Source organism: Mesoplodon mirus (assembly GCF_964341445.2).
Source record: "Mesoplodon mirus genome assembly, chromosome: 18".
In the NCBI taxonomy this organism is placed as follows: domain Eukaryota; kingdom Metazoa; phylum Chordata; class Mammalia; order Artiodactyla; family Ziphiidae; genus Mesoplodon; species Mesoplodon mirus.
This window is the reverse complement of record NC_138994.1, coordinates 5,563,476-5,591,474: the sequence shown is the minus strand read 5'-3', so window position 1 is coordinate 5,591,474 and position 27,999 is coordinate 5,563,476. Positions and strand designations below refer to the sequence as shown.

The 27,999-nt window shown below is 44.9% G+C and overlaps 1 protein-coding gene across 2 annotated transcripts; it reads left to right on the top strand.

Moving 5' to 3' along the window:
- The first annotated feature begins 4 nt into the window (after window positions 1-4).
- On the top strand, window positions 5-27,855 carry DNAJC7 (DnaJ heat shock protein family (Hsp40) member C7). Of its 2 annotated transcripts, XM_082602913.1 has the most exons (15): window positions 5-281; window positions 8,427-8,465; window positions 11,504-11,592; window positions 12,906-13,030; window positions 13,414-13,527; window positions 14,174-14,248; window positions 18,218-18,336; window positions 19,041-19,194; window positions 19,725-19,889; window positions 20,716-20,807; window positions 23,860-23,933; window positions 24,308-24,454; window positions 24,687-24,839; window positions 27,050-27,112; window positions 27,516-27,855. In XM_082602913.1, exons 1-15 carry the CDS (start codon window positions 205-207, stop codon window positions 27,551-27,553), a joined length of 1,524 nt encoding a protein of 507 aa, XP_082459039.1. In that variant the 5' UTR covers window positions 5-204; the 3' UTR covers window positions 27,554-27,855. The 2 variants fall into 2 exon arrangements, with proteins under 2 accessions (XP_082459039.1, XP_082459038.1); XM_082602912.1 differs by lacking the exon at window positions 8,427-8,465 and having other exon boundaries at window positions 11-281; window positions 27,516-27,853.
- The last annotated feature ends 144 nt before the right edge of the window (window positions 27,856-27,999 follow it).

The window sequence follows — 27,999 nt, the reverse complement described above, 5'->3', positions numbered from 1 at the left end:
CGTCCTTGGGCCCCCGCTCCGGCGAGGAGACCACCCTGGACCTCCAGGGGCGGGAGGCCGCTCTGGCCCCAATCAGAGCCTCTCGCTGGTAGACGGGCCCGAGGGAGCCCCTCTGGGCGCAGCGCCGCCGAGCTGCTCGATGCTCCGACCGGAAGTGCTCTTCACCGCCGACCTCCCAACCGGCTCTCTGGTCCCGGCGGTAAGATGGCGGCTGCCGCGGAGTGCGATGTGGTAATGGCGGCGACCGAGCCAGAGCTGCTAGACGACGAGGAAGCGAAGAGGTAAGCGGGTGGCAGGGGAGGGGAAGGGGCGAGCTTCAGCTCCATGGCTCCGGGAACCCTGTCCTTGCCGTGGTGCAGCCCCTACAGAGGCGATGCCCCGCCCTCCGAGAATCCCCCCTCCCCCATCTGAGATTGAGTCCGGATGGACCCCCTGAAGGGGCGCTCTCGGAGGTTTGCCCTCCCCTCCTGCTTCCGCCTGGCTGAGGAGCTGAGGCATGGCGTTGTTGCCCAGCAGAGAGGAAGGTCGTCCTCATTGTAGAGGCCGGGTCTCTAAGGGGGTCTCGGAGGTCTGTTGCGGGGTGGGGTGGGGTGGGGTGGGGGGGCGGCGCGGCTGTGACGACGCCTTCTTACATCGCCCCCGACCCCTTCCTTCTCTTGTTAACTTCTGTATCTTGTGTCTCAGCCCTTTGCGTCTCCGAAGCTCTTGCTGTCCTCACCCCCTTTCCTCAGTAATTACACCCCAGCGAGCGCTAGTCTGGGCCCGAGGTATTGTGTGTGTCCATTATTGACCTAGTGGCCCCTCGGTTACCCCAGAAGTCGAAGGTGATAGAGAAAGAAGGGTGAGGGGTTTTGTCTCGTGCGCCACACGTCAAACCCTCTCCTTCCACCGTTTCTAAGATCCTCATTCTTTCAGGGCTGTTTCTTAAATTAAGCAGCAAGGAGGAGGGCAGCTGCTTGGGCGCTGTTGGCTCTGCTGGGCAGCCGCAGTGGCTCGAGATGGCCAGTCCGGACTCGGCAAGGGAGCTGCAGAGTGAGTGCTTTTCGAGAACGCTCTGGATTTTGGCTACAGCTAAGGCAGGTTATTGGAAGTGGGGTTGGAACACAGCTGCGGGTAGTCATACTTGTCCTCATTCTGGAGCAGAATTAACGAAAAGCTTCTGGAAGTTTGGAGCCCTGTCCTCATCAACCGCGGGTTAACTGACTACAGTTCTCTCAGTCTCCTTCCCACATATTTCATGTCTTTATACCAAGCCCATTATGGCTTCGGTCTGGAGGATTCGAGGTGGTGATTAGTTCATGAGATCTGAAATCAGGATTCCGAGAATTTTTAACTCTCCAGGTTTGAAACATCAGAGGTACTCAAGGAGGCAGAATGAATAGTTATCAAGCTTAAGGGTAGTTACTACGGCCAGTGTCCCAGGCTCCTGACCTGTTGCGAGCAGAAGCTGAGGGCCTTGACAAAGTGTAGTAGGTCCCTGGGATATCAGAGAAGGCAGGAAACCAGAGCCTAGTCTCTGTCTGTTCCTGGTTTTGAGGTTTCACAAACCAGTTCTTTGCAGGTATTTAGAATTAAGCATCATCAGCATCATTAAGGAACTGCAAAACAGGGCGCAGAACTCCCACCAATACAGGCAGAACTTAAATTAATTGTAGGGATTTACTTGTGTTTGGAAGGAGTTCAGTGGTTCTTTGTGCTATAAAGAGGGAGTTGGGCTATATGTAATTTAAAATAAACTCAGCCTACTTAGTGTAAATCTCTGACGTAGGCACTGTCCTTAATTCCAGTTTCCCTTCAAAGTTCCTATGTAAAGCAAATTTTTTTCCTTAAAAAATCAGCCCTTTTACGATATTCTATCATAAAAAACATAAAACAGGATGATGCCGTAACGTGACCACATCAGACACAAAAAAACATATGGTATTTGGTAGCAGTAAACAGAATAAGGGGGGGTGTTGACTGATGTTAACTGCCTTATTTCATGGAGTTTTGAGATGTCATTGGTTGTAAAATGCACGGTGGTTTTCTCTGCCACTAAGAGAAAAAAACTATAACTGAAAAACACATTCTTATGAAATAGACTTATATGTAAAACATACATAGATCTTTTTTAGACATAATAAAATGTAAATGTTTATTGTATACCACTTATGTGAAAAAATCAAAAGGAAACTACAGTGAAATAAAAATATCACCATTTGACTTTCCGCCATATAAGGCATCCTTATGGCGGAGGGTAAATACTGGGCTCTGTTAGTAAGAAAAAGCCTTGTTTATGTGTAGCTTTCCAATGCTGAAAATGGAGTGGTGACTTAGAAGTTTTGGAGGAAGATTGTTTTACATTTTTCACATATCCTGGAATCCTCCTGTGTAGCCACAGCAGAGGGCAGGGATAGGCACATCTCTTACAAATGCCCTTTACTATCTGACTTGGTTAGTTATTTGGCCAGGTTCGTGTCTCTTGTTACAGTCCTACTCCCAGTTCACTTGGGGACACAGGAGTTGATGGGTCTCGGGTTGTTTTTGTAAAGTCCAGCAAGGAGTCCTTCCTTGCATCGTGGCCCAAGGGCATCCTGCTGCTGCTGCTGCTGAACTGTCACAGCCCCACGGGAGGCAAAGTGAGAGGAACTTTGAAGAAGTTGGACCTCATGGTTGTAGCATTTTAAATGGCTACATGTTTTATTTTCTTAGCTTTAGAGTCTCTACAGAAAAAGAAATGGACTTTAGTTTTTTTGCCTGTCACTCTGGACAAAGTTCTTTTTCCCTCATAGCAGCTGAGAAGCTAAAATAAAAGATGTGTTAGTTGGCACTCCAAAATAGATCAGGGTTCTGGACATGAAGATTAGTGTTTCTCTTTGCCCACCAGAATAGATAAAGCTGCTTGGGGAGCCAGAGGACTAAATTGCAGAGGTTTTACATTTCAGCTAATTTAAGACCTCACATTTTCCGGGGAAGTTGCTGATTGTTTTACCTAATACATGAATGCCTGTCTTGAGTGAAGGCTCTCTGGTCATTTTTCCTGGACTGGGGAGCCGTTTTGTCTCCGTAGGTGGGCTTTATTATGGTAAAATCGAAGGATTTCAAGTTGCTAATCAATAGAGGAAGTACTTCTGTGTCTCCGCATATATCTGGCCTGACTGGGCAGTGAGGTCCAAAAGAGCCAATGGGAGCCATCGACTTAGGAGCCAAGGGCATCCTTACCTGATTCCTTGGGTTGATAATCTTAACTTCTCAGTGTCTGTTGTCCTGGTGGCGGAGAGCAAGGACAATTACTAGTAGGCCCTTCCGTAGTACCTAGGTATTGTAAACGCTTTCGGGATTTTGCCTTTTATTTTTCTATGAATGTTGTTGGTGGGAAGCACTGAACCCTGAATCCATAGCCCGGAGGCTGCTGTACTTGCCATTAACTGCAGCGTCTTGGGGTGTTTTGGAGTTTGTGGCCTTAACTGCAGAGCTTGTGGGATTACTTTTCCCCCTTCTTCCCCACTCTGTTTCAAATTCTTAGGTTTGTGTCCCCCTAAACTTGCTCTTGAAGTTCGAGGGCAGGCAGCTAGACAGAGCCTGCAAGCTGATTGGGAATTTGTCTTTGACCTTGAACCCAAATCAGTGAGAAACACTGCTTTCAGTCTTCACTTTCATTTTGGTATACCTTAAGTGTGGGGTCAGAGATGAAGAAGTGGGACAGATAAGTCACGGTTAAGGAAGGGATAAAGCTAGGAATACAGAATCCTGAATACCAGCAAATAATTGATTGAATTGAACCCTGGTATTAACAAGTGGCAAAACTGTTAATAGTCTTTACTGGAGCAAAGGTAGAGCACAGAGAAAGGGTCTCTCTGTTCCTTGCTGGTTTAATTCAGATTCACGTATTAACTGAAGCCAGGTAAATTGAGCGATTTTAATAAAATGTTGGGCCAAGTGAGTGGCAGTTGCTCTAGTGTGTAGTTCATTCCCAACGACCAGAACTCTGATTGGCTTAAAGATCAGCCTTATTGCACATTCCAACCAATCAGGAATTGGTTTAGTCTTTGAAGCTAGTATTTTTTAAGTTTTTAAAAGCTGCATACTGGGCACTTGCCTTTGGTTTCTTTCTCTAGGACTTTAGAAGATTGGAGAACAATGGTCGGTGGCTGCCTAGGTGCCTTGTGGTCTGATGCAAAGTCTCTCTGAGAGCCCATTTCTCCCTTACTCCACTAATGTTTGGTCCCCTTTCTCCAGTGCTGAGTGATGTGGAAGTTACTTAGAGGCCGTTCCAGGTATTCTTTTAAATTGTCTGGATTTCAGCAGTAAGAACAGCATTCAGCATGCAAGTTTTTCCAGTAGTTTATTCATTTTATTGGATTGACAGTTTTTTTCTTTCCCATGCAGATCCAAACAGCAGTTTCTATGTTTATCCCACCATGGCAGGGGTATGAGTGTTTGAGGCTTTTGAGAATGGTAATATGATCAGGAATATTTGACTTTCAGAGTCTGATTCTGAGACCTAATACTCTGTTGGCCTGTGACTTTGTGTGGGGTGGCCAGATTGTCAGATAAGCAAAGTGTTAACTGTCTTTTCTGATTCTAATATTAGGCTTTTGGGGAGGGTGTGTGAGGCAAGCAGGGCCCTCTCTTATTAGAGTTTCTGTCCCGAGAATTCTTCCTCAGGCAGTTTGCTCTGAGACAGTGAACCACCTGATGAACTAAAGAACCACAAAAACTTGGGAAGCAAAATAACAGTTGACAGTCTAGACTCCTGACTCTAGTTCCCATCTCCATCTCCTCCCCTCTCTCCCCCACCCCCACCAAAAAAAAACCCCCAAAAAACTCAGAAAGCAACCTTTTTCCTAATTATAGTTCCTCAGTTCTAGATTTTTTTTTTTTTTTTTGGCCGCACCACATGGCTTGTGGGATCTTAGTTCCCTGACTAGGGATCACACCTGGGCCCTCGGGTGTGAAAGCACAGAGTCCTACCCACGCGACCGCCAGGGAATTCCCCGGTTCTAGATTTTTGGTGAGCGCTGGTGTCCCCGTGAGGGTACTGCGGGGTGTCACAGAATGGGAAATCAAGGGATAGGAAATGGTGGGTTTGGGGAGATATTATGAAAACAAGTCTCTGACTAATGCCAAAAAGCCAGTGGCTTGTGTCCTCAGAGTAGCTTCTGAGAAGCTTGTTTCTCAGAAGCAACTTCTTGGTTGTGCCTCCTGTCCCCAGGGGTAAATGAAGGTTAAGTAGATGCCACAGATTGTGACACCTCCCATTTAAGGAACTAGCAGAAGTTTTTAACACAGTTGAGGCTGCTACTTCTGTGTGAATATCCTTCTGCCTGCAGTGATGGAATTTCCGTCCGGATTGATTGCTTGCTTGCTTGCTTGCTGTTTTTCCCCACTGAATAAGACAGCCACCTCCAGTGCGTTGCCTGGTGTCCTTCCCTACTTGAGCAGTAGGGAGTGCTGCTGCCTTGGGTAGTCTGTATCTGTGACTGCACTTGGTGCCTTTTGGTCTCTTCTGGCTTTGCCCCCTGTTGAGATTCCCTTAGTGTCCAGACGGAGGACAGTTTGAAGTGGTATATTTTTTTCATCTTCATCTCCTTCTCTTTTTGGGGGGAGGGTGGGTGTTTTAACTGGGCTTTTAAGTGAAAGCAGAAGCTGCCTATTCTATGGGAAATTGGGTAAAGGAAGCTGGGTAGTCCACCCTTACCAACAGGTAGAAGAAGTTGGATAGAGTCCGCCCTCTATTTTCTCTGGACCTTTATGAAGTCTTTATTTGCTCTCAACATCTAGCGCCTTGCATTTAGCCAACACTCTGTCTGTGGAATTGTTCCTGGTCATGTATGGCTTCCACCTATCCATGTGAAACTTAGATTGTTAGAGGATAAAAAAGAAAGAAATCGAATAATATGCATTTGGTAAAATGGAGTAAAAGTTAGTTAGGCTCCTGGGCTCCTTTTACTTTACTCTCTCATGAAGGTCAGAGAGAGTACAACATGAAACAGGCCCTGTGACATGCCTTTGGGGACAAGAGGTCTTGTACTGTGGGAAGGAAGAAGGAATTTCTACTCTGAGACTGGCCAAGATCCTGTAAATTCTGAAGGGTGGAGGGCATTCCTTGATCAACGGGCAACTAGTAAATTTGACTGAATAAAAGAAATGGGTGCAACAATCTAGAGTAAGGGTGACATTTTGGAAGTAGTAAAGGATATTTGACTCGTTGGCAGTATAAAGTATTATTATTAAAAGCCTGAGGGTAAAAAAAGGAAAGATATCTTTCTCTAAAGTTCTTCCTGCCAGTAAAATAGTCTCCAGGTCAAAGGCCCCTAAACACTCCTCTGTTCTAACAAGAAATTATGTTGTCCTGCATTGTAATTTTAGTAGATTTCTCTTCCACTTCTGGAGTAGCAGACTACATCAAGAAAATGCAAAGAAAAAGAAAAAAAAGATCTCATTCAAGCTGCTGCGTCTGTTTTGATTTAAACTGGTATTAATGGCTATTGGAAGAACGGAACTTTATTAAAAATACATTATTCTAGCCAAATACTTGAAATAAATAAGAGCACTGTGGTTCACCCCCCGCTTCCCACCCTGCCCTTGGTCATTCAAAAATCTAATCAGTATTTCCTCAGTTGTAAATGTAGAATAGTGAAGCCATGTTAGCCTTTATTTTTCATGCAGTGGGGTAGAATAAATCTAAAAATGGTACATTACAAATAGACATGTGAAGTAATTCCAGAGAGAACCCAGAGATGTTGAGACGTTTTTAAAAAAAAACTACTTGCCAGTGAATCCTGCATTAGTGAGAGTTGAGTAAAGTTTCTAAATACCTCTTTAATTTCTAGAAGATAGACTAGTTGGCCTAAGGCAAAGATATTGCTTAAGTGTTCAACTTGGAAGTATTTAGAGAGAAAATGGAAGTTTTTATAGAGCATCTAATTTGGGGCACATTACGATTTCAACTGTGGTTTTTTTTTTGTTTTTTTTTTTAATAGCCATATTATTTTTTATTTATTTTATTTTGGCTGCATTGGGTCTTTGCCGCTGCACATGGGCTTTCTCTAGTTGCAGCGAGCAGGGGCTATGCTTCATTAGGGTGCCTTCTCATTGCAGTGGCTTCTCTTGTTGCAGAGCACGGGCTCTAGGCATGCGGGCTCAGTAGTTGTGGTGCACAGGCTTAGTTGCTCCGTGGCATGCGGGATCCTCCCGGACAAGGGCTCAAACCCATGTCCCCTGCATTGGCAGTTGGATTCCTAACCACTGCGCCACCAGGGAAGCCCTCAACTGTGGTGTTTTAATTTGTTTTTAATTTAGCTGTAAATGTGCAAAGTTGGCTGGTGATCATAAGCCCAGGTTGTCTGATTTGATCACATGATGCCGAGCCCTGCTAAGACCTGTGTGATACCAAATGATTCCCTTGGCAGTGTTTGTTGGAGTGCTTAGCATCTGTGATGAATGCGTGCTACGTTGGGAGAGAGAGGATGGAACTGTGTGATCAGAGGATGTACAGATGGTTCACACACATGTGGTGTTAGAAGGGCAGGTTTTCATACTGCAGTGTTCTGAGTGGTGAGGTTATTTCTGAAAAATAAATGCAGTTTAAAATAGCAAAGCAGAGCAAGAGTAGAATGTATTCTCCTTACCTATGTCTGTCAGAGAGAAGGCCGGCCTGGCCCTCGGGCACTGATCCCGTTGTGGGACACCCTCCCATCATACATCCAAAGAGGGCAGAGTTTTTGGAAAACCTTTCACGAGCTGTTTGCACAGGAATTTGTTGCTGGCTATTCAAGTGAAAGGACTGGTCTGGTAGAGGTGGTCATTCCCAGCATCTCATGGTGAATCAGAGAAGTGAAGCTTTTTCTGCTTAGAGGTGATCCAAGGATTGGGTGGGGAACGGGATAAATTAGTTTTAATCCAGAAACCTTGCCACTCACAGGATCTAGCGGGGAAAACATGGGACTCTAAGATTTAGTAAACCTGTGCAGCCACCTTGGGTGCCTCCCTAGCTCTTCGTCTGTTGGAGGACACGTGATATTATCACCGTCACCACTTCAGAAGGCCGTTGTGAAGACCCTCCTTGGAAATGTTTTGAAAATTTGAAAATGCACTAGGGATACAGCGTCTGTTAAAGCGTCATCGGGTCAGTTATGGCCAAGTCTATATTTTGATGTGGTGGTATATTTCAGGGTTTAGTCTGAATTTTATTTTGTGGCCACAGAAAATAATCTGTAGTTTCATGTAGTGCCTTTTGGAATCTGTTCCTTTTTTTACCTAATCCAGGTGAACTCAGTTAATCCTAATTCTTCCTTTCTTAGTACCGATGTTTTTTAGTTAGGTACATGTTGTAACCTCGCTTGGTTCTCAGATGAATTGACTGGCAGTGAGTGGAGTGACAGATGCCACCGCCAGATCACCCTCAATTCCAGTGTTAACCAGCTCTTCTCCTTCTTTTCCAGTCCTACGCCTTTGACATCTCATCCTTCAGTCCCTTTGCTGTAAGGGCAGCTTGAACACGCTTCAGCCCTTTCTCAGACTCCCAGGCAGGACTTGAATGGATTTGACCCTGGAGTTGTTCCTGATGCAGCCTTGTTCAGTTCTTGCTGCTGCCATGCTGGATTCCAAAGATCCACTCTTTCCTCGGCTGGTCTCGCAGGGTCAGGCCCATTGGTTAAAGCTTGTCGTGTATTTGGTGGGGAGGCTCAAGATGACGGAGGGACTCCACTTTGGGCGTTGGACCTGGAGGCAAAAAATAAGCATTCAGTCTAAAGGCACTAAGTGCCCATTGTTTAGGCAGCTGTTAATCAACCATGTTTCTATGAAAATAAGTCCTTTTCATGAGGCAGTTGTGTGGGAATAGCTAATTCTGGCCTGATGCTGTGCAGTGTGAGGTTAAAAACATGGTAACGTGTCACAACACAATTCTTCTTGTTCTTTCTGCTGTGGGCTGACTCTACATTACTCGCTTTGTTTGCTCTAGAATGGAATCTACTCACCATTTACTAAAATGAAATGCATTTCTTGGGGGAGGCAAAGTCCAGTTCACTAGGTCTTGCATCTTAAAGGGAAAGGAGCCCTACTCTGTCTGTGACTGATTGTTAGGAATGTCATTTGGCTTGTTTAAATCCAGATTGCAGTTCTGGAGTTGGATTTTATACGCTGCGGCTATTTTGTGTTTTAGTCGAAAGAAATTCATATTCATTGTTCTTAGCAGTACAGATTAATTTTTAAAGTCTTAGGCAATAGGTAGAGGTGAGCATTAGAGAGAAAGAGCTTAGCATAGTAGATAGGGCACAGCTGTGGGATCTGCAGGTCTGGGTTGACACCCTGACCCTCTGGACAGTTTTTAATCTCTAACCCTTAATTTCCTCTGTTGAAAAATGGGAATAATGAAACTCACCTGATAAGATAATGTATGGAAAGTACCTGGCCTCAGTAATAATTACTGATTTTCCACAGAAGTCATCCTTTACACTTTTGCTGGAAAGCCAGTGCTGAACTCATGGCCTCCATTGGAGTGAGTGTTTCAGGAAAGAAAGGGCATCTCTCTGTATTTCTACAGATTGTTCCACCTTTGACTCACAAGCTTTATATGCTGATACAACGTCTATCCAAGTGCCCAGATGCCTTTGGTTTTCCTCAAGGATTTGTGTGGTCTTAGCCACTAGCTGAGTGAATAGAAGGCTGGATCTTTTCCGGTACAGTTTGGGCCCGTTGCCTTTGAATTTACTACTCCATTTCTTCATAGTGGTTTAATTCAACTTCCGACATCCAGTGTTGGGGAAGCCCCTTCTTCAAATCTTCTGGCATGTCTGCTCTTAAAGGATAGGTTCTTCATAGTTCTTACAGTGCCCGGCTTAATTCAGAGTTGTTCAGCATGTGGAAAGATTGTGCTTGGTCTTATAAGTCTTGCAGTTGGGGGATCCGTCTTGAGAACTGTTAATAGCAGATGGTGGCCTCTTTACAGCATTCTGACAGTTGGTGTAATAAAATTACTCAAATCCATCACAGTCCAAATCTGTCAACATTTATAGGTCATTTCCATTTTCCTTCTCCCTTTTTTTTGGCCAGGCCACACAGCTTGTGGGATCTTAGTTCCCCGACCAGGGATCGAACCCAGGCCCCCTCAGTGAAAGCGCCGAGTCCTAACCACTGGACCACTAGGGAAATCCCCCATTTTCCGTCTCCTTTCTGCTAGCAGACTTTTCTTGTTAATAGGGCTTGCCAGGACAGTGATGGAGAAGAATGGAAAGGGAGATCGCCTCAATAAAAGGAGGGTAGTTTTACCAGTTTGTAGTTTAAAATATGTGAGTAAATAAAATCACAAATCTTCCCATTGCCGATGTCTATGGAATCAAGCTGTAAACTCCTGTACCATCACCAAGGTTAAGAACTGTATTTTTGTCCCCACTTCAGGCAGCCCTTGAACTGGGCTTTTAGCATGTGTGGAGGACAGAAAGAGAAACAGATTCTTCCTTATAACAGAAATGCCAGATATTTAGCTATGTTGCAGTAATCATTTTGGTAAAGAATTATCTTTGTCACTCAAGTTGGTCATTAGAGTGATTTTTGGGTATCTCTGATAGAGGTTACAAGTTTGTTCTTTGAGACATTGTTGGTCATGTCTGATTTGATTCTAGTTCTTTGGTCAAGAATATAATTTGCAATTACATATCATTGTTTCTTTTGGAAGGTACAGTTTGTCTCATGCACAGCTTCAAAAAAATGGATCTTGGAGTAGGGCAAAATTTTTGATATTCATAACCACGCCATTGGGTGGTTATACAAGGTACTAGAGGGATGGTTGAGGAGGCAGTTAAGTATCCACATCGATGTGACGGGCAGAGAGCATCGGTAGGTGGGCACTTGTTAGAGCATGGCACTGGCAGTCTGTATTTTGTATGTCCCTGTCGTCCAGGTTCTTGGTCTCTGCTGTCACTCGACTCTGTCCTCCATCTTAAACACCAATATGCTATGCTTTTAACACCTTTGCCACCTGCTTTTGCTCTGCTTGTCCTTCCAGTGACAAACGCATGAGCCAGTTTCCAAGAGAATAAGTCATTAAAACTCCAAGAATATGACCCATTTCACATTGAGAAATCAGTTGCTCCTGAACGGCATTACCTATAACTGACTTTTTGTAAGTTTGCTAAAGAGGCAGAAGTTGTGACACAGTGGAAAGGAAATAAATATAAGAATTCCGTCTCTGTGAGAGAATGTCTAAATTTGCCTGTCCTAAGGGGAATGATTACAGGTAGGAGTAGTGAGGAAAGGTCAGGCAACATCAGAGAGGTTTCTGGATTTAGTTTGAATGTATCTAAGTGACAAAAAATAGCATCTGAAGAACTTGGATTCGTTCATTAGCACCTCCTTTTGGTCCATCAGCCCATCAAACAAATCTATAAATTCCTTCAAGTATCACATTAACTTTCAGCTCAATGTGCCGGGGGCTCTAGACCAAAAGATTGTTCCCATGAGATGACAGGGGTTATTCCCTGGGTATAGTAACGTGTTTCTCTTTCTCTTTCGTTTTCAGGGAAGCAGAGTCTTTCAAGGAACAAGGAAATGCATACTATGCCAAGAAAGATTACAATGAAGCTTATAACTATTATACAAAAGCCATAGGTGAGAAGGGATACGCTGGAAAATAATTTGCCAAATGTTGTTGTTGTTGTTTTAAATTTTGATTTAGTTTTTTGGCTGTGTTGTGTCTTCGTTGCTGCGCGTGGGTTTTCTCCGGTTGTGGCGAGCGGGGGCTGCTCTTCGCTGCCGTGTGCCGGCTTCTCATTGCGGTGGCTTCTCTTGTTGCGGAGCACGGGCTCTAGGTGCCCAGGCTTCAGTAGTTGCGGCACATGGGCTCAGTAATTGTGGCTCGAGGGCTCTAGAGCGCAGAGTCAGTAGTTGTGGTGCACGGGTTTAGTTGCTCCGCTGCATGTGGGATCTTCCCAGACCCTTCCTGGACCAGGGATCAAACCCATGTCCCTTGCATTGGCAGGCAGGTCCTTAACCACTGCGCCACCAGGAAACCCCCCACCAAATACTGTTATAAATAGCTCCTCTCTAAGAAGTAGCCTCTCTGCTTAGTGGGTTGATAACTGTTACTGTGTGAAGTCTTTCGGGTTTAATGACCTTAGTGGCAGTGGTCCTCAACCTTTTGGCACCAGGGACCAGTTTGGTGGAAGACAGTTTTTCCACGGGGCGGGGTGGGGGGGATGATATGGTTCAGGTGGTAATGGCGAGCGATAGGGAGCGGCAGATGAAGCTTCGCTCACTCACCCGCCGCTCACCTCCTGCTGTGCAGCCCGGTTCCTAACAGTCCGAGGACCGGTACTGGTTGGCGGCCCGGGGGTTGGGGCCCCCTGTTGTGAGGGATAACTTTTTCTAGCTCAAGCAGGTAGTTCTTCATTTGGCAAATTAAAGGCAGTTCTAGAAATTCTAGATAATATGGCAATAAGATACCTACCTAAATGCATCTCAGCCATTGCCAATTCATTTACCATCTTAGAAAATGGCCTTTGTAGATATTAACAAGTCTTAGTCACCTCCATGCTCAATTTGCCAGTATATTTTAATCCCATGCCAGCATTTTTCTCATGCTCCCCACCCCCAGCTCAACGAATGCAAATTCATTTTCCTGTCTTATTACATAAAACACAAATCATTAAGAAGACAAATATACTAACCCCTTAACCCATAAAGGATAATCAGTGCACTTTAAAGCTAAGTGCAAATTATTTTTAAATAACTTGTCTTTGTAAAGTGGTTGTACCATTGCTGCTGTCCATTTGTCCAAGTGGTCAAAAATTTGGCTGTGAGTATGTCAGCATTCCTGTTATAGTTTGATTGCCTTGATATAGTTCTGAGGGAGACGGCCCCTGAGTTTTTGAAGCAGTGACCCATGCTAAACTTCGTTTCACATTCTTCTGCCTTTCCTGTAGATATGTGTCCTAAAAATGCTAGCTATTACGGGAATCGAGCAGCCACCTTGATGATGCTTGGAAAGTTCCGGGAAGCTCTTGGAGATGCACAGCAGTCAGTGAGGTTGGATGACAGTTTTGTTCGGGTATGTAATGGGGCTGTTTGCGGGGGTCTGAATTGCTGTAGTTGAGTTCCTCTAGCCCACGGTTTCTCAGTTTTGACACTGTTAGTTAACATTTGGGGCCAGATAATTCTTTATTGCGGGGAACTATCCTGTGCATTATAGGATGTTTTCAGTAGATCCCTGACCTTTAACCACTAGATGTGAGTAGCACTCTCCTCCCTTCCCAGTTGTGACAACCAAAACTATCTTTAACGTCCTTGAATGTCCCATGGAAGGTAGAATCACCCCTGGTTGAGAACTGCTGCTCCATCCCTTGTTGGTTTTGTGTGCGTGTTGCTGCTGTTGATTTTCTTTTGGCTTGGCCAATCATGATTCCTTTTCTTCCCTCTTTGTGTTTCTTCTAGGGACATCTACGAGAGGGCAAATGCCACCTATCTCTAGGGAATGCCATGGCGGCATGTCGTAGTTTCCAGAGAGCCCTAGAACTGGATCACAAAAATGCTCAGGCACAACAGGAGGTATGGGTCTGATGCCATCAGTATCAGAAGAAACAGCAGGGTGGTATATTTGGGAGGAATAGTGACTTGAGAATCAGAACTGAAATCTTGTCTCACTCCTGCCATCAGCCACACCTAGGTGACTGTGTGCAAGTCTCATAGTCTCTGAGCCTCAGCTTCCTTATCTGTAAAAGGAATTTTGAATATGATTTACAGCTTTGAAAACCTGTGAAATTTGGAGGGTTTCTGAGATAGCTGGGGGGATGGGCAGATGCGTCAAGGAACTGATTTGAGTGAGGTTAAAAAATTTGAATTCAGATCCTGATTAAATTGGTAGCAGCTAAAAGATGTTTTAGTTGCATCTTCATATGTACCCAATTTACTGCTAGATGCGTTTAGTGAGAATCTCACTGAACCTCTGACAGTGCCATTTATTTTATGTATGTTATGTCATGGCTCCTTTGTTTCTGACCTTAAGTTCAAACTGAGGGTAAAGGTTGGGCCTTAACCTTTCTGTTAAGGAGTCTCGGCTACATCTTCACCAAATTGATTTGTGAAAAGTCTGTGGTTCTGATTTTCTTGAAATAAACTCATCAAGTCCTTGGTTTTTCTGGTTGTTGAATCTGCAACTTCCTTAAAACTCTCTTATATGATTTTTCTCGTATAGTTCAAGAATGCTAATGCAGTCATAGAATATGAGAAAATAGCAGAAACGGATTTTGAGAAGCGGGATTTTCGGAAGGTAAAGTACAACTGTGAGGAAGTCTCATCTACACTTTTCTCACAAAGTTCTCTCTGTGTGTGTGTGTGTGTGTTTTAGGTAATTAGAGGAGTAGTATGGTACAGAAGATCTAGAATAGTAAATTATCACTTTAATTTGGCATTGACCTTTTCTTTCCCTCTTTTTTTAAAGACTTTTATTTATTGTTTTTAGAACAGTTTTAGGTTCACAGCCAAATTGAGAGGGAAGTACAGAGATTTCCCATATATCCCCTGCCCCGCACATGCATAGCCTCCCCCATTATCAGTGTTCCCCAGAGGAGAATTCCAGAGGTACATTTTGTTACAACCAAGTTTTTGGCAATTATGAATAAAGCTGCTCTGGATATCTCTGTGCAGGTTTTTGTATGGATATAAGTTTCAACTCTTTTGGGTTAATTCCAAGAAGCACAGTTGCTGGATCTTATGGTAAAAGTATGTTATGTTTTGCAAGAAACTACCAAACTGTCTTCAGAAGTGACTGTATCATTCTGCATTCCCACCAGCAATGAATGGGCGTTTCTGTTGCTCCACATCATCAACATTAAAAAAATTTTTTTTTGTTAAGGTTCTTATTTTCTTAATTATATTTCGCTTTATCATAAAAAGCAGTATGAGTTTGTTACTTGAGTTCGTTCCTGTTTCTGATATAAGGTATGCTGGTTAGTAGAGGAAAAGCCAGTTGGAATTAAATATTAGGTTTGGATAACCCATTTTTATTAGAATAATGAGAGCTAGCTTTAACACCTGCTTTGTTTGATCTAGATGGAGCTATAAATAAAAAATAGAGGCCCCTTTTATATTTTTGAATAGTGTACGTAACCTGTCGTCATACCTTTTTGATGTTAAGCCTTTCCACAGAAGCACACTACTGTCCTTTATGGAGCTGTGTGATAGTACATGAAAAATGTACATGCCAAAGGGATTGACCTATGTGAAACATGGGAAAGGTATCAAAGTTCCAGATATCTTTGTAAGTCTTGTTTGTAGTGGTTATCTCTCATCTGAGTAATTCCTGATTCCCTTCTTTAGATGGACTTGGAAGTAGCTTTCACTAGAGTTTCAAAAGGGGAGGTAAGTGGCCCCCAAAAGGGTTAAAAACCACTGATCAGGATCAGTTTTCAGGATCAGTTAAGATTGTATCATCCAAGGACTGGAGTTGTCACTTCATATGTGGGAATTTGCTCAGTGCTTTCTGTAGCAGGTACTCAAATGCTTGATAAAAGGGTACAGTTAAGAATCATTCTTTTTTTTTTTTTTTAATTTATTTATTTTTGGCTGTGTTGGGTCTTCATTTCTGTGCGAGGGCTTTCTCTAGTTGTGGCAAGCGGGGGCCCCTCTTCATCGCGGTGCGCGGGACTCTCACAATCGTGACCTCTCTTGTTGCGGAGCACAGGCTCCAGACGCGCAGGCTCAGTAGTTGTGGCTCACGGGCCCAGTTGCTCCGCGGCGTGTGGGATCTTCCCAGACCAGGGCTCGAACCCGTGTCCCCTACATTGGCAGGCAGATTCTCAACCACTGCGTCACCAGGGAAGCCCAAGAATCATTCTTAAGTCACAAACTGTGACAGTCTTTTATTTGGTAATATCTGATTAGCTTATACAGAGTCCTAGCATTAACTTATTAGCGTCCCTCTTCTGTCCATTGGTTTTAAAAACCACAGTGTCTTTGTAGTGCAGTTCATACTTGTGTGTGTGTGTGTGTGTGTGTGTGTGTGTGTGTGTGTTTGGAAAGCAGTTCTGCCTCGTGTCACATTTTTAGAGGTTTGCATAGGCAAAAGCTTTGTCTCAAAAGGCGGTCTTTTGGGTTTCTTCTCTTTCTTGCTCACCCTGGAGCCAGAATCCCTAGTCTGTGACAGAATCCTCTGTTTGTGACATCCCAGCACCCCCACTGTAGTTCACGGTGATGTCACAAATGAAGAATTATGATCCTGGCTAGGGAAACAGATGAACTTGGAAGAAACAAAGATCTTCTTTGCCTGCAGCTGTCCGTAGTCATGGGGAGGTGGGGGTGGGAAGTGAAGCCCTGAGGCTCCAACTGACACTCCCCACCATGAGCTGAACCATCTCTGTACAGAACGTCACAAAGGCAGCAGGTTGTGGCTGCTTACATTTTGACGGACTGCTCTCCTCCCAATTCTTTTTCTGTTTAAGGAGGGGAAGATTAGCACATGACTACCCTACTCAGTACCTGCATTTTCATATTGTCCTTAGAACATAAGCTGTGCCATTCAAGGAAAGGTGTCCCCACCACTGCTCTGTGGACACTGCGGAAAGCCTTCCCAGTGCAACAGCTCATGGTGTTTACCTACTTCCCTTTATTTTTAAATTTAAATATTTGAGTAGGTGCTATTCTTGGTTCGAAAGCTAGAAAGTATAAACAATTACTCAGTGATAAGTGCTCCCCCCAAACTTATCTTCCATCTGCCTATTTCTCACCCTTTAGGGTAACCACTGTTCTTGTTCTATTTACTGCCACAGTTTTGTTCTACATAAACAAATACAAATACAGAATTTTTTTTTTTTTTTTTTTTTGGCCACGCCTCATGCCTTGTAGGATCTTAGTTCCCTGACCAGGGATTGAACCCTGGCCCCAGCAGTGAAAGCACCAAGTCCTAACCACTGGACCGCCAGGGAATTCCCAACAAATACAAAGAGAGATTCTTAATTTTCTTTCTTTCTTTCTTTCTTGCATGAAAGGTAATAACGCTCTGCAAAGTTCTGTACCTTGCTTTTTTTTTCCCACTTAATAGGCCTTGGAAGTCTTTCCATATTAGTATATGCAGAACTTCTTCATTCTATTTTAGATCCACATAGTAGTGTTCTAGTATATGAATGTCTACATTGCCTAACCAGTCTCCTGTTGATGGAATTTGAGTTATTTCTGCTTCCAGTTTTCAGACTTCATCTCTTCCTGATCCCTATGACCAGATTCTTAGAGGGAACGGGTATCCCTTAACTCCAGATTTCTCCATTGGGTCAGTTTTTCTTGGAGGAGAATATGATTCAGGAAGGATTTCCCAGGAATAACAGATAAACCAAAGTGAATGCTCAGAGAGCAAACTCAGAAAAAATAGGAATATATGGAAGTCTTTATGAAGCTGAAAGACTGAAATAATCTCAGCTCTGTGTGTGTGTGTGTGTGTGAGAGAGAGAGAGAGAGAGAGAGAGAACCTTTTTGGTTTGTATAGCAATGTGTTAGGTATAGTTTAGGACTATTGAAAGCAAATTAATTATTAGATATTTCTGTACTAAAGTGGAAGTGGAAGAGTGGCCACCATGTGAGGCTCATGCCACAGGAAGGAGGGAACTGTGAGCAATTTCAGTAATACAGGGAGCAATGATTCTTTATCAGGTTCTCTTTTTGGTATTCCTTGTCTTACTTAGTAGGCTAAGCATGATGAATTATGCAAAGTAGCAAATAATGGTATTTCTACTAGAAGAATGTGAGTTTTGATCACAGTCACTATCTATATGATTCCCTGTGGAGGCACCTTAGCATGGTGATTCAGGTTATAGGCTCTGGAGTCTTCGTGTCTAAGATCAAATTCTATTCCTGTTTGGTCCAAGATCCAAGCTTTGGTGACCTTGAACAAGTTACTTAATCTCTGTACTTTAGTTTTTTCATCAGTAAAATATGGGTATTAATATTACCTGCTTCAGAAAATTGTTGTGGGCATTAAATGGGTTAATATATAAAGTACTCAGTAAATGTTTGCTGTCATCGTTATCATCTGGAGCTGCTCTCCTCATTTTCAGTGGTTTAATCAAATAAATTGGGGTGTGTGTGTGTGTGTGTGTGTGTGTGTGTGTGTGTGTATATTTTTAAACAGGTATATTCTTAAACTCTGGTATTACTTCCCTTTGAATCTGTTGCCTGTGACCAAACTAAAGTCAAGACATTTTCTGGAGTCCAGGATGAAGAACCTTATTTGCTTTCTTCTTCCCCATAGGTTGTTTTTTGCATGGACCGTGCCCTAGAATATGCCCCTGCCTGCCATCGCTTCAAAATCCTTAAAGCAGAATGTTTAACAATGCTGGGTCGTTATCCAGAAGCACAGTCTGTGGCCAGGTATGAAGTCAGGCCAGTTTTGTATTAAAGTGCCAGATACCACTGGACGAATGCTGTCTGGCAGTTCTCTACAACAGGAGTTAACATATTGTCCTGTAGTAGGCCAGCCAGGGTGATCAGACCTTCCTGGGACTTAAAGCCAAAGGTTAGACTGGGTATTATACCGAAAATCCAAAGGTATTTATATAGGAGTTCAGTAGGTACTTGAGCTATATGTGAAAGAAGAGATGTGTAGATTTTTTTGTGTGTTTTTGTTTTTTTAAATGTCCGTTTCTTTCTACTCAAGGGGTTTGTGAACTCTAAAGGGCTGGATAGTAAATATTTTAGGCTTTGCAGGCCATGTCGTCTCTGTTAACAATGCAGCTCAGTCACTATAGTGTAAAAGCAGCCGTAGATAATAGATAAACGAATGGTGTGGCTGAATTTCAATAAAACTTTATTTACAAAAACCAGCAGCAGATAGGATTTGGCCCTGTGGGCTGTATTTACCAATCCCTGATCTAATAAAGATTGTGAGACACAAGAAGTATATAAGGATAGATACAGGTGATTTATTTGGGGACAGGTTGGGAAGAGTGCTTGGGAATCTACCTTTGGATACTTTCCATATTAGACACATGGTCAAGAAAAAAACTGGCCAAATGATAGTAATGGTGGGGGAGACCCAAACCACAGCTGAATGTGCCCCTTTCTGGCTATTGCAGTGACATTTTACGAATGGATTCCACCAATGCTGATGCTCTGTATGTACGAGGTCTTTGCCTTTATTATGAAGATTGTATTGAGAAGGCGGTTCAGTTTTTTGTCCAAGCTCTCCGGATGGCTCCTGACCATGAGAAGGCCTGCGTTGCTTGCAGAGTAAGTTCTAGGCACCAGATCTGGGTAGGAAAGAAAGCTTTCTTTTTGAGCCTTTAAGAGTTAAGGTGGAAGGTTTTAGAATCACAGGGAATGTGATAGCACTTCTTCCCTCCTTGCCAGGATGCTTGATCCTTTCATGAGAAATTATTTCAGGACAACTTTTATTTGCCTAAAGGTAAATGTGATCTATAGGGTCAGATCCTTTTAATATCTAAGTGTGTTTTTTCTTTTTTTCTTCCTTCAGTGAAGAAAAGATAGTAATGCTTATCCCGGGGAGTGGAGGTAAACCCTGGGTAACACAGGTCTCATTGGTATTCTTTTATAAATCTTGGTTTCCCCTGTCCACTCTGTAGGAAGCACCAATGAGCAACAAATAGCCCAGGTGGTGGGGTTGGGTAGGGTGGAGGGCCATGTGATGCTAAACCGCTGGGATCTAAGAAATTGAATATAGATTCTGGCCTCTCTGTGCAGTGGCCTCTCAGATGAGGCTTTCTGGATGTGAACTGACCTCCCCTTGCTTTTCTCTATAGAATGCCAAAGCACTTAAAGCAAAGAAGGAAGATGGGAATAAAGCGTTTAAAGAAGGAAATTACAAGCTAGCATATGAACTGTACACAGAAGCCCTGGGGATAGACCCCAATAATATAAAAACAAATGCTAAACTCTACTGTAATCGGGGTACGGTTAATTCCAAGGTAAGCACTTGGTCTGGGGCTTGGGGCCTATGGAGATATTTTTAAGGGCCAACAAAGAGGTCTTGGGAAATTTGCCCAATGAGGGTAAGCCAGATGAGAAAAGGCTGATATTTCAGCTTGTTAGGAACTTCCTTCTGAGAGGCAAGCTTTTATTTTTTCTGTGGAATTTAGGGGCACTTGAAGGACAGTTTGGAAGGATATTCCCACCTGTTCTTCAAGTTTCTTTCTTCCAGTAAAAGAATGGCTAGAGGCTTTGGGACAATTTTTAAAGCAAGTATTGCTTCTTTTTGCCTAAGCAAGTGATTATTTCTTTTTTAGGAGTGATTTGGAGGAAATTCGAGTATGAGGCAGGCTTAGTTTTTTTCTCCAGCATAACTGATGGTCACCATGCTCAGCTGAAAATGTCCTAAGTTCTGTCCCACACAACTGTCAGAAAGAAGGACAGGCTCCTTGCTCTTGCAGAGTCCTAGTAGTTTAAAAGTCACAGTAATTCTGGTCCTTCCAGTTGGCCTCTGGAAGAACAGGAGGCAGGAACCACCCTTACTCTTCCCATGTCTTGGCTGGGCACTGACCTGGAATGGTAAGAGGTGGTTTATCCTTGCAGATAAGTGTGCTTTGCTTCCATCATTTAGAAAAGACACCAATTTTGAATTTGGTGTCCTTAGCCCTATGAGATACTGGCTTTCCAGTGACCAAGAATGAGTGTGGCGGTTAGGGGGCCAGCATGACTGATCGATCCTCTTAGAATTTTGAAGCCATGCCCACAGCTTCTGGGCTCCCTCAGTCACCCAAGATGTGAAGTATGACTGCTCTCTTTTTCCTGAAGCTTAGGAAACTAGATGATGCAATAGAAGACTGCACAAATGCAGTGAAGCTTGATGACACTTATATAAAAGCCTACTTGAGAAGAGCTCAGTGGTAAGTTCCTCTGGTGGGTGGGGGGAAGAGGGAGTTGCTGCTGGCCTGCCAGGGGAATTGCATTATGGATGATGAAGCAGACCCAGGGATGTTGTGAGGTCATTTGGTCCTTCCCCCTGCCTCTAGGTGGGATTGTTCCAGCCCTAGACTATCTTTATAGACCTCCAGCGAAGGAGATTGCACAAGCTCCCTCAGTCTCCCATGCCAGTGTCTTACGCCCCTCACGGTCAGTAAGTTTCCTCTGATGCCTGACCCAAATTCCTTTTGTTATTTAAAGTTTAAATCCATTTCCTTTGGAGATTTTATTTTGTGTTGTACACTTTTGCTCTAACTTGGCATAGTGCTTGGTGCTTGGCACACAGTAGGTGCTCACTCAATTAATGTTTTGTTGAATGAATGTATGGTGCTTGGAAGAGGAGGAATAAGGTATCTCTTGTGATAGTTGAGAGTTGTGCCTATCCTGTATGTTCTGGGTTAGGGAAGACAGTCTTTTGATAGGAAGGGATTTAATCTGGCTCAGCCTCCCAGCAGTATGGGGAAGCCCCTTCTGAAATATCCTTGTCTCACTAGGTGATTTATGAGGCAGGATATTCCTGCCTAGATCTAGTGCTCAGACTTGCCTTCAGAGTCAGGTTGCTCCCCAGCATACTTGTTCATTTTATTCTTGACCCCACTGGACTCTTTTCTCCGGACCGGAACGTGAGCAGGGGCTAGGAGAGACCTCTCCCCAAAATCCGTCTTTCCTTTTGTCAGGCTAATTTCCCAGGCGGAGAAGAATGTCCTGTCTTTAAAGTTCCTAAAGGAAGACCTACTTGTTGTATGCCTGTCCTCCAGCACCCATCCCGTTCCTTGTCACGAGGTGGCGTAGCCAAAGAACAGGCGTTGTTACTGCTACCTGATGAGCCCACAGTTCTTGGAGCTCCCCAGTCTCACCACTGGCGCAGAGCGTGGGCTACTCGCCACTTAGTTTTTCCCAAACTTATCCACGTTTGTAAAAAACAGGAAAACTCCTGCGGGTAGTGCTTTTTTTTTTTTTAAGTGAATTTCTAAGTAGATGACTAAATCTGTCCAACAAACATACACGGAATTATATTACAGATTCTGTGAGACCAACTGTCAGTCATCTCATCTTTTCAAACCACTTGCAGACACACACGGAAGTCGAAAGCGTACCCTTTGACCCAGCTAAAGACTTACTTTATCAGACACAAAGTGCTATGTACATGTTTACTGCAGTGTTATTGTAATAGTATAGGAGGAGAACCTCACCTAGATGTCTAGTGGGAAGGGGGTGGCTGGATACATAATACTGTATCAGCTCAGTGGAACACTCTGCAGTGTTTGAACAGGGTTGGGAAGAGAACAGAAAATTCTGGATTTGTTAGGAGGGTAACGGGATGAAGGATTTTGTTTCTCATATGTGCAATAAATAAAAATCAGGAATTGCTTTGATCAGATAGCTCCTTATCTTTGTGGTAGAAACAGAACTGTTCTCTGAGTGGCTCTGCCATGAGATCCTGCCGCAGAGGACAGCGTGCACTGTTGGGCACAGTCGGCTGAGGGCTGGGCAGCAGTCCCCTCAGGCAGCTGGGATGGACGAGAAGGACTGGAGATGAGTTCAGGCCAGAGCCTTACGAGAGCCCTGACTGCTGCCCAGTCCGCCTCCGCTCACCCCTGTAGGTGGGGAGAGGCCAGATCTTTGCTACATTTCCCATGATGGGCTGGAGTTTTCCGTTTGCCCTAAAGCTCTACTTTTCTACTTTTTCTTCAACTTAAAAAAAAATAATGTAAGGATGTCCTTGAATTAAAAAAAAAAAAGTGTGAAGTAAAAATGCAAATCACTAATATAAGCTTATTTAGTACATTATGTAGGGCCTGGTAAGTCCATCAAGGTAGCTTGTTTGTCACATCATTTCTATACGCAGAGCTGTCAGTTACTAGTTTCCTGTTACTTCAGTTTATGTTGTTATACTCCATCCTGCAGATGGGTTCTCTGTACTCCTAGTAGCATTCGTGCCTTGGGTCTGTGGGGCATTGGTTTTGTCACCATTTTTTAAAAGTCATTAATCAAGGTGTGGCCAGAAAATCAGAGATGCCTAAGATGCTGGGCTTCACTTTTGCCAGCCACATCGGCAATGCTCCCCCTGCTCTGGCCTCTAAGCCGGGTGGGGCCCTGGGATGTTTGCAGAGATCGGCTCGTGTGGCGGCAGTGTAACCACTGTAGCTGTGCAGTGGCTCGCCGCGCTGCATGGTCACCTCCCCCTCCCCAGCTGATGGTGACTGTCTGGAACTGCCACCAGAGTCTGTTTAATCGGTAGGCCAGTCTTGGAGCCAGTGATATTATCAGGAAAATGCCACTTTACTTCTGTGGAGGAGACACTTAAAAGGTCTGGCGATCAGCCTGTCGAGCTTGTTTCCTCCCATCTTGGGCCAGGGGCCCTCCATTCTTCTGTGCTATGGAAATAGAAGCAAGCCTGTGTTTACAGTCTCCTTTTCTATCTCATTAACCTACATCTCTCAGATTGATTAGTCTTAATGGAAGCATTTGCCAGCAGCCACCACCTTGAACTTGATCCTTCTAGTGGCCGACGAATCCCACATCTACTCTGGATTGGAGCTGGCCCTGCATGTTTATGGCTCTCTCTGCTTCCAAGCTCTTCCATATCCATTGACCTCACTTGATAGTTTTTCTCCTGTGTTTCAGTCCCAAGTAATCAAGTAGGTACCTTCACATTTGTCTCTCATGAGGTGATCCAGATGCCTCTCGGTGGCTCTGAGTGAAATCAGAAGGAACTTTCTCCCCTTGGTTGCTGTCTGCTCAGAGCAGAATATAACTTTGCTGGTTAGGTGCAAGTGGCATGAGACCTCTCTCTCTCTTTCTCTTGAGGAATTGGTAGTTCATTTTTCTCATGGCTAGCTTAAGGACTCCTGTTTCATGAAGCATCTCAACCAAAAGTGTGTGTCTCTTGCTTGAGCCGTGCCTCTTCCCCTGGACTGATACTGACGGCCATTGCTATTCATGTCGCTGCACTGCCCTGTGTTTCCTTCTCAGTTACATGGACACAGAACAGTACGAAGAAGCAGTACGGGACTATGAAAAAGTATATCAGACGGAGAAAACAAAAGGTAAAGGAGTTGGAGAGCATGTGTCTCAGGGAACTGTGTGGTCTGACTTGTAGGTCCTAAAACTGGACATAGGAGTAGTTTGATTCAGGGATGAACCTGGAGCTTATTTGAAGAAGTGAGCAGAGACCCCAAGAGTGGGACAAGGCACCTGTTTTCTGGTCCCCAGTCCTCCCTGTCACTTTCACTTCCTTTTCTGTGTGATGAGGCCAATGTGAAGAACATACCTAGGAGTAGATTTTTTAATCTCCAGAAGAAAACACCGTAAAAGCCCCTGGTATGGTTAATGAGGCTTCTGACTCTAGGGCATCTGGGCGGGGCCTGGTAAGGGAAGCCAGAATCAGGCGCGTCCGTTGACGCCAGATGTCTTCCTCCAGAACACAAACAGCTCCTAAAAAATGCACAGCTGGAACTGAAGAAGAGTAAGAGGAAAGATTACTACAAGATTCTTGGAGTAGACAAGAATGCCTCTGAGGACGAAATCAAGAAGGCTTATCGGAAACGAGCCTTGATGCACCATCCAGGTAGAGCGGGTGGGGAGGGGGCTCAGTGGGGAGAGCAGGGTGGGCCGGCCGCTGCCAAGCTCAGTCCAGCACGAAAGCCTCAGAGAGGCTGCTGAGCTGGAATAAGGTGTTGCTCAGTTCCATACCCTCCAAATTTGGGAAGTACCAGATTCTAAAATCAGGCATAATGTGGTCTTTCTCTCAGACTTTGTTTTCTTGAGGCTCTGAGTTCTTCCCATACTCCTCCCTTTAGATCGGCACAGTGGAGCCAGTGCTGAAGTTCAGAAGGAGGAGGAGAAAAAGTTCAAGGAAGTCGGAGAAGCTTTTACCATTCTCTCCGACCCCAAGAAAAAGACTCGATATGACAGTGGACAAGACCTGGATGAAGAGGGCATGAATATGGGTGGTGAGTTGGGAGTTGGTTGGGGCAGCCTAGGATGAATCTGACAGCTGCGGAACGTTAACATTTTTTCTAAAGACACTCCAGAGGGAGAGTCTTATATAATCAGCCAGTGATGCTCCACAATTTGTAAAGTGCACTCTGATGAGTACCTGTAATGTGTGAGGTACTCTGATGGGTGTGGAAAATAACAAAGGTGAATCAAACAGATTCCCTGACGTCCGGGAACCCACAGTCCAGGGGTTTGCAAACTCTGGCCCATAGGCCAAGTCTGACCCCTGGTCTAATAGACATGGAGTCCAACGAGGGCAGTAAAGTATAGCAGGTGTCAAGGGTGCAGAGTGGGTGCCGAGGAGGTCAGCACTAGCAAGGGAAGGCTTGGATGTGCAGAAAGCATAGCACCTTGTGGGAGCTGCCAGGGGCTCAGCTAGGAGGATAGAGGGTGCTCGAGGCACAGAGCGGTGGGAACTGCACAGAAGCTGGGTCAGACCTCAGCAGGCCTTAGAGGCTACAGGAAAGGATGTGGACTTGTCCTTCTGGCTGGAAGTTCTTTCTTCCCCCACTGCAAAGTGTTTGCTGACTGATATTTATGCGTCTCACAGATTCCTGTAAGCCCTCACAGACTTCAGTTTCCCCAGAAGACTTAGAATGTAGTGAAGCGCAGCCGTGAGCATCATTGCTCACTGTGAGCTTAGCTGGAGATAAAAGAAGCCCTGAACTATGCAGTTCTCAGACCACTGCCTCTGATGCCAACCCTTTCTCTCACACTGAGAAAATCTATTGGAATTTAAAATAAGGTCGATGATGCTATACAGATAGTTCTGACTGTGTGTGTGTGTGTGTGTGTGTGTGTGTGTGTGTGTGTGTGTGTGTGTGTGTGTGTGTGTGTGTGTGTGTGTGTGTGTGTGTGTGTGTGTGTGTGTGTGTGTGTGTGTGTGTGTGTGTGTGTACACACACACTTCCCTGGCGGTCCAGTGGTTGGGACTCTGTGCTTCCGCTGTAGGGGGCATGGTTTTGATGCTGCGAGGTGCAGCCCTGCCCCCCCCCCCCCAAAAAAACCCCCTAGGTTTACCAATAATAAACATTGCTCTGCCCAGCAGTTGAGAAGAGTTGTAAGCAGTCGAAAGCTGTTGAAGGGATATAAGTCGGGGAGCCATGGACCTGATTTAGGCTCTGGAGATACATTTGTGATGGCAGTGAGGCGAGCTGGTTTGGAAAGGGTGAGGAGGAGGGAAGACACGATCACTAGGAGAGAATCAGAGGGTACAGTCGGGAGACGGTGTGAGAATCACCAGGAGAGAATCGGAGGGTACAGTCGGGAGACGGTGTGAGAATCACCAGGAGTGGCTGCGGAACATGTTGGAAGAGGCAGAGGACGCAGTCCAGAGCAGCTTTGGCCCAGCCGACCTGATGGGGCTGTTCCCGGAGCCGGGGGACCCGGGAACAGGAGCAGATACACAGGCAGAGACAAATGCACTTTTGGACACGATGTGCCTGTGGGTGGGATTGGCTGGTGGAGGTAAATCCTGTGCAGCTTAGGGAGTTAGGCAGACTGGGCATGTGAGACCTGCTGTGGCCTGGTGAAGAAAGCACGGCGCTGGAGGCATACAGGAGTTGGCAGTGTTGTTTTGTTGCTTTCACTGGCCACGTGATCTTGGGCAAGTTACTTGAGCTTCTGCTTAGGTTTTGTTGAGTATAAATTGGTACTCAATGATACAATGTATGCAAAGTACCCAGCACCGTGATTGGCACCTGGTAGGTGCTTAGTAAACTATAGCTTTTTTTCTGGCATACAGTGTAGACAGAGTATGGCATCAAACGCAATAAATCATAGGTCTCATTCTTAGATACAGTCTTAGTAGCACTGAAGTGGTACATTTTAGCCCTTTCAGTAGCAGCCCCAGCATTACAGGGAGACAGTGTGGAGAAAGTCTTACGTCGTAAAGCGCACATGGCATTTCCAGTTGTTGAGAAGGCTCAGTGAAGTGGGTTGAGGCAAAGAAAGCTTTCCTTTGGGACCATGCTTGGAAGAAGGGAACACATCCCAGGAGTGGGATCGCCTCTCGTCGGTGAAGTTTGGGGAGAGGAGGGAAGTGATGTTATCTGGGAAAGCTTTGGAGACCCATTAGAGAATGGGTCTCTCGTAAGTTCCTCTTCAGACACTTCTGATTTTTTCACCTTTCTGTGCCTTCTCTGCTTCTCACTTTGCTCCGCAGATTTTGATGCAAACAATATCTTCAAGGCATTCTTTGGCGGTCCTGGGGGCTTCAGCTTTGAAGGTGGGTGTGCCTGAGTTCCCAGACCACAAACCGACACAAGGACTCCCCAGTTAGGCAGCACTAGGGGCCCAACAGTGGAGGCAGCAGAATTCTCGTCCAGCAAGACAGCAGGACAGGGTGCTGCCGAGGATGGAGGAGGGGTTTGCGGGCACACCTGCACAGGGTCAGGGAGACGTCTCTAAGCTCCCTAGTACCGGAGCTTCTCTGCAAGAGTGACGGTGTTAGAACTACGCACGTACAACCTGCTTGCATCCTCCCTCCTACACCCCAAGGCCCAGCCTGTTTGATACCCTTAGAGGTTTTTCTGTTTGAAGTAGCCCTTAAAGACTCTCCATAATCAGGGCAAACTGATCTTCCCCCAGAAAATTCAGAGCCAGCTAACAAGCTTTTCTTTTCCCTACAGCATCTGGTCCAGGGAATTTCTTTTTTCAGTTTGGCTAATGAAGCCATCCAGAACCCAGAAAATGCAGACTTGCTCAGTTTAACCTCGAATGTGGACACAGTTCACCTCCTCCCTTCATTATGATCCACGTACTTTGAGCAGTTTCGTTTTCTCAGTTGGATACCCGGTGTCTTTGTGAGTGGGGTGAAGGAAAGGGAGCCAGCGCCGAAGACTGCGGGTAGGGGAGGGAGGTGGGGGGTGGACAGGGCAGCTTGTGAATTTTTGTTTTACTGTTTAACTTTATTAAAAAAAAAAAAATTAAGAGAATAAAATGTTTTGACCCTTTCTGGCACTTTGCTCTGGCAGCTGCTTTGTGTCACTCCAGAGTCAGTGGGCCAGAGCTGAGCCCCCAGCACGGAGCTGATGCCCACGTGGACTTTAGGCTCAGCAAGCCACCCCATGAGGGGTGAGGGCACCTGGGGGCAGGTGGGGTGCTGGCTGCCCC

Coding starts and splice junctions, on each gene's coding strand:
- DNAJC7 (XM_082602913.1), top strand. CDS start 205: ATGGCGGCTGCCGCGGAGTGCGATGTGGTAATGGCGGCGACCGAGCCA. Junction 19,195..19,724: donor AGGCCTGCGTTGCTTGCAGA/GTAAGTTCTAGG, acceptor TTTTCTCTATAG/AATGCCAAAGCACTTAAAGC. Junction 24,840..27,049: donor AGAGGGCATGAATATGGGTG/GTGAGTTGGGAG, acceptor TTTGCTCCGCAG/ATTTTGATGCAAACAATATC.